The 5,731-nt window shown below is 51.9% G+C and overlaps 1 protein-coding gene across 1 annotated transcript in view; it reads left to right on the forward strand.

Annotated features, from left to right (window-relative positions):
* Positions 1–886: 886 nt before the first annotated feature.
* The window catches only part of AARS (alanyl-tRNA synthetase), a gene marked incomplete at its 3' end in the record, with an annotated part of 10,716 nt that continues 5,871 nt past the window's right edge, over positions 887–5,731 (forward strand). The window contains exons 1-5 of the mRNA XM_008939847.1: positions 887–1,093; positions 1,719–1,907; positions 2,861–3,006; positions 4,166–4,357; positions 4,770–4,914. Of these exons, the coding sequence (XP_008938095.1) occupies positions 950–1,093; positions 1,719–1,907; positions 2,861–3,006; positions 4,166–4,357; positions 4,770–4,914 (816 nt within the window). The remainder of the gene's footprint in view (positions 1,094–1,718; positions 1,908–2,860; positions 3,007–4,165; positions 4,358–4,769; positions 4,915–5,731) is intronic.

A 5,731-nucleotide genomic window follows, 5' to 3' on the forward strand; every position in this document is an offset into this window, starting at 1 on the left:
GGCCGGGGCCGCGGGGGAATGTCTGTCTGCCTACCTGTCTGCCTGCCGGCGCTACGGCCGTCGGGTTCCCGCTATGCCCTCTCCTCCTCCTGGGCGATGGAGAGCGGGTGGTGCCTGGGCAGAGGCCCTGCTTGCACCGGGACCCGCTGTTGTGCCGGCTCCGTCCTTCCCTGCTCGGCTCTCTCCTTCCCTCCTCGCCTCCATCCTTCCCTGCTCGGCTCCCTGTTTCTCCCCTCACCTCCCTCCTTCCCTTCTCCAACAGCCCTTAGTCATGAGGAATCCCGGCCCCGGCGCAGGCTGCTGGGAGCTTGGCCCTCTCGTGCACCGCATTGCGCTGCCTGGGCAGGGACAGCTCCGTGTCCCCGTTAGGATGTGCAGGAGCTGCTCACCTCCAAGCTGGCAACCGCCGGTGTGTGGTTCCTCTGGAGGAAGGTTTCCAGGCATGCCTGGAGCTGACCCTGCTTTGAGCAGTAGCAGTGGCAGTGGGTGAGGTGATATTCAGAGGTCATTTTCATATTCTGTGATCCTCTGATTTAATCACCTTGAATGATTTTAGGACTTGACAATCCCTTCCCCACTCCCCACGTCCCCAGCAAGCTATATACAGCTTCTTACTAAGTTTAGTATCCAGGTGAACTTGGTATTTTAAAACCACATTTATGAAGAATGGGTAACTTGAGGTAGAACTCTAGAAATCAGAGAGGTTTGGAGGAGGCAGTTTTGGGTTGGGCCAGTGCTATTTGGGGCAGACTGATGGATGAACTAAAGGAGTCACTGTGGCCTTGTCAGTGTGGGGACACCCTTTCAGGAGATGGAGGCAGTGATCCTGAAGTTTCTGCTTGAGCTGAAAATGTGTAAGAGCCTTGGTTTTTTTTTTTTTCAGACTGCACCAAGGCCTTGCCGCTTTCCCTTCTGCCTGCTGTGGACAGCTGTGACTTCCAGCTTCAGGATGGAAGCTCCACTAACAGCTAGCCAGATCCGGCAACGGTTTATTGACTTCTTCAAGGAAAATGAGCACACCTACGTGCACTCCTCTTCTACCATCCCCCTGGACGACCCCACGCTGCTCTTTGCCAATGCTGGTATGAACCAGGTAGGATTCCCACCCTGTGGTCCTTGTGAACGTGTCCTGTAGCAGTTGAAACCCGTGAAGCTGTTTGTGTGGAAAATTATTGTTGTTTTCTCCGTCTTCCTTCTGGTGACAAAGAGGTGTTAGGTGAGTCTGCTGGAGTCCTCTGCGCTCTCACAAAATTGGCAAGAGCACTGGAGGAGGTTCCTGTGTCTGCTGGGCTGACTGGGCAGCGATGGGAGCGCTGCCAGTCTCCCTCCCGTGACCCTTTGGACCACAGCTAGTCCTGGCACAAATGACCGACGGCATCTTTAAAGAGTGTATGAGGCTGGGCTGCTGGAAGGGCTCTGCTGGAGATCAGCATGCAGCTTTCAGCTTTCACTGCCTTTTTTATTTTGTTAGCTGGAAATCTGGCTACTCTGAGTCCCTTTGGAAGTCCTGGGGTTTGGTGGGCTCCAGGAACACATGCATGTGGAGGAGTGCTGAGTTCTAGGCAGTGCTGCAGCCTTCTCACAGGCAGGAAATAGCAGGCTTGTTTCTGAGAGCGGCCTCGTGTATGTTCAGGCTGGTGGTATCGTGATGTAGGTGACACTTGCCATGTTTCAAAACAGGCCTTTAATGCTTTCCTTCATTTTTTTTCCTCTCCCAGTTCAAACCCATCTTCCTCAACACTATTGACCCCTCGCACCCGCTTGCTAAACTGAGCAGGGCCACCAACACTCAGAAGTGCATCCGAGCAGGGGGCAAGCACAACGACCTGGACGATGTTGGGAAGGATGTCTACCACCACACCTTCTTCGAGATGTTGGGCTCCTGGTCCTTTGGGGATTACTTCAAGGTAAAACAGGCTAGGTGCAGCTCGGAGTCTCTTGCACAATGTTGCCCATCTCTGTGAGCTCAGCAGAGCAATTGGGAAGAGGAAAGAGAATATCTCGCATAGAGTGGTTCCTGAGGTGTTGTGGCTCCTTTGGAATCTGCCCCAACGCTGCAGAATGTTTTCAGATTAATTACTTAAGGTTTACAAAGCTGATTATATTAACTCTGCCAGTGTGGAGTCTTCAGGCAGAGGTTTTTGTGGCTGCCCTGAAGCTGTGGGGAGTTGGATGTGCTGTGTAACTGGGACAGGCCTTCAAGCAGGAGTGATCATAAAGCAACGATGTCATTTCCCAAGCCTCTTGGTAGCATAGTGGTCAAAGTCAGAAAGAGGGTGCTAAGTATACAGAATAACAGTAGTGTTAAAAGGCTTTCTTAGGGGCAGTGAATGTCCTAGGAGTTAACTTGGCTGCATCTGGGAAGCCATATGAGATGTTTATTGTTTTCTGTTCACTGCATGTATTAATTTGCCTCTTATATCAAAAGTCTGAAAGTTTTTGGCCGTTCAGCTGCTGATACTTCCAGTGGCCAGTACTGTCTTTGAATTCTCTCTCTCTTTCTTTCTCTCTCCAGATCCTGAAAGAAGGTTGTAGGGAGGTGGGGGTTGGTCTCTTCTCCCAAGTAACCAGTGATAGGATGAGAGGAAAGGGGTTGAGTTGTGCCAGAGGAGGTTTCAGTTGGATATCAGGAAGAATTTCTTTCCTTCCAGAGTGGTGAGGCCTTGGCCAGACTGCCCAGGGAGTTGGTGGAGTCACCACCCCTGGAAGGGCTCAAAAAACATGTAGACATGATACTTCAGGACATGGTTTAGTGGTCATGGTAATGTTGGGTTGACGCTTGGACTTGATGATCTGAGAGGTATTTCCCAACCTTAATGATTCTATGATTCCTTTGCTGACCTCATCTTCCCTTCTGCAGGAACTTGCTTGTAAACTGGCACTGGACCTTCTCACCAAGGAGTTTGGCATCCCTGCTGAAAGGCTCTATGTCACTTACTTTGGTGGCAACGAGGCTGCAGGACTGCAGCCAGACCTGGAATGCAAGCAGATATGGTTGAATTTGGGGTAAGGCCTTCAGCTGAGGAAGGTGCACGTTTTGATGGGCCATAGTCCTTCAGAGAAAGATGGTGTGTGGCACAGCACATAGAACAGGAGGTTTTAGCAAGGTTGAAGTGTCACAAATAACATTTGCAGGGCAGTGGAGCTGCAAAGCCAAAGGGAAGGGCTAGACAGAGGATACCAAGAGCTTTCATTTCAAAATATCTCCCGTCACTCATCTCTTCCCTGTAGCCCCTGGTTGGTGCCCTGCTCCTTCAGATCATGTTTGATTGTGGTTTGACCCTCTTGGGTTTTTCTGAATCTCCACAGTAGTCTCCCAGTAGCCTTGTCCTCTCCAAACAGAACGGCCCTACTCTCTTCCTAAGGCAGCCGTTCCACCCCTGGATGGTTTTAGTTGCCCTCCTCTATATGCTTGCTACTTCTACGTCACCCTCCTTGAGGAAGCGAGCACTCAGCACTCAAGCTGTGGGTGGCCAGAGCTCGATGTGGCAGTGGAATGGTGCTTTTAGTCTTGTGCCTTTAGTCTTGTGGTTTGTAGTCCACTCTGAAACCACCACTGACCCCCTGACACACCTGTGTGCTGTGGCACCAAATCCACCTCGTGTGTGTTAAAGCTGGACATCTGCTGTCTTCTGGATGGTGGCTTAGCTGAGTGGTAGGATCATGGACTGGTTTGGGTGGGAAGGGATCTTTCAAGACTATCCAGTCCCACCCCCTGCAGGGAGCAGGGACATCTGCAGCTAGAGCAGGTTGCTCAGAGCCCCGGCCAACCTCACCTGGAATGGTTCCAGGGATGGGGAATCCACCAGCTCTCTGGGCAGCCTGGGCCAGGGGCTCACCACCCTCAGTGTCAAACATTTCTTCCTTCTCTCTAGTCTAAATCTCCCTCTTTTAGTTTCAAACCATCCCCCCTTGCCCTGTCCCAACAGGCCCTGATAAGAAGACCATGGTGGTGTGTAGGCTTCTGCCTGCACCTGGGACAAGTGCCAGACATGTTCACTTGATCCTCCTCAGTAGGGATCCTGAGATTAGTCTGTGTCAAGACTGACAGTTCATCTGCTGATCAAGGGAATTAGTGAGCTGAGGTTTCTCTGGTGTAGCCCATAGCATGGGGAATTCTTTCATTGCTCTGTCTCTGATATTCAGTACAAGTTTCTCCTCCCAGGTTGGCTGAGAGCAGGATTCTGCCTGGCAATATGAAGGACAACTTCTGGGAAATGGGAGACACGGGTCCCTGTGGCCCTTGCAGCGAGATCCACTATGACCGGATCGGGGACAGAGACGCTGCCCACCTGGTCAATCAGGATGACCCCAACGTCCTGGAGATCTGGAACCTGGTGTTCATACAGTTCAACAGGTGAGCCAGGCCTCCTTCCTTCCCCAGGCTGCTCGGGCTGGTGTCACGGCTCCTGGCTTGCTCGCTGTTCTCTCTTGTCCAGGAGCCACCCAGTTTATGATGCTCTGGCCCCCCACCCAGCTGTACAGAAGAAGTTGGTCACACTGGCTTTGGGGGCGGACTGGAAAGATTTTCTCGGTTCATCTGCCAGGGGTTCAGGAGGGAATCAATGTCACCCTGTTCTGGTTCTAAGTTGTCACTAGAGGGTCTTGTTAACTATATTTTTACAAACTTTTCTTGTGTGTGGCTTGTATGTGGGCCTGTATCATAAAGCTGGTGGAACAAAATCTCACGGAGATGAGTGGAGAGCTGAGGTTGCCCCTGCAGAGCTCCCCATCCGTAACAGCTTATCTTTCTTTTTGTGGCTGGACAGGGAAGCTGATGGGACACTGAAACCTCTTCCCAAGAAAAGCATCGATACCGGGATGGGCCTGGAGAGACTGGTCTCAGTGCTGCAGAACAAGATGTCCAACTATGACACTGACCTTTTCCTTCCTTACTTTGAAGCCATCCAGAAGGTATGAACTGGGGAGTCTGGGCCTGCTCCAGCTGCCTCCATTCCCCAAATCCCTGGGGAGATGCATGGGGCTGGTGGGACAGGGTGACTATATCTGCAGGTCTCTGCTTTCCCAGTTGCTCCAAGTCCCATGGGTTTGTACTTTGCTGGGGATAGGAGTGCAGGCTGGCACAGTAGCTGGTACCTTGGGGCATGTTGCCAGGACAATGAGTTGTGCAGCTTTCCAAGGTGGTTCCATGGCACACTCCTTGGTCCTCTCCAAGTGGGAGATGCTCTGCAGTCCCCTGTGGCCAAGTGCCATCTTTTTTGCCATGCAGTAGAGAGCACATGGTGCTGCTAAGGCAGAATCAGAGTTTGTCCTTCAGTCTCCTGCCTAAAACATGCTGTTTTGTAGCAAACCCCCTGAGAGAGGAGCTCTTTTCTCTAAACCGTGACAGTCACTTGCAGAACCAGTGTGCTGTTGCTGCCTCTTCCTGGGTGGAGACCACATTACCAGTGCTGGGAGCAGCACGTGCAAGTCCAAGCCTTTGGTATTTTGTTTTTGCTCCGTGGAAGACGCAGAGCTTCCTGGCTGCAGACTGTGCTGGAAAAAAATGTCAGAAGAAGACCCCAGGTACCAGCTGCCTCTGAGGAATGAGGGGCAGAGCTCCAGAGTTGGAAGTGGAGGGAAGCCTTTCGTTGGTGTTGAAGCCACTGGCTAGTTACAGCCCACATGTCTTTTTCTGCCTTCCTCCAGTGTGCTGGGAGCTTGGCTGTAGGCCCATGGTGTGAGGTTTGCACCACCTGCAAGCTCTGCTTTGGTACAGCAGCCTCTTTCC

Source organism: Merops nubicus, unplaced genomic scaffold, assembly GCF_000691845.1.
Source record: "Merops nubicus isolate BGI_N331 unplaced genomic scaffold, ASM69184v1 scaffold47234, whole genome shotgun sequence".
NCBI classification, from domain to species: Eukaryota; Metazoa; Chordata; class Aves; order Coraciiformes; family Meropidae; genus Merops; species Merops nubicus.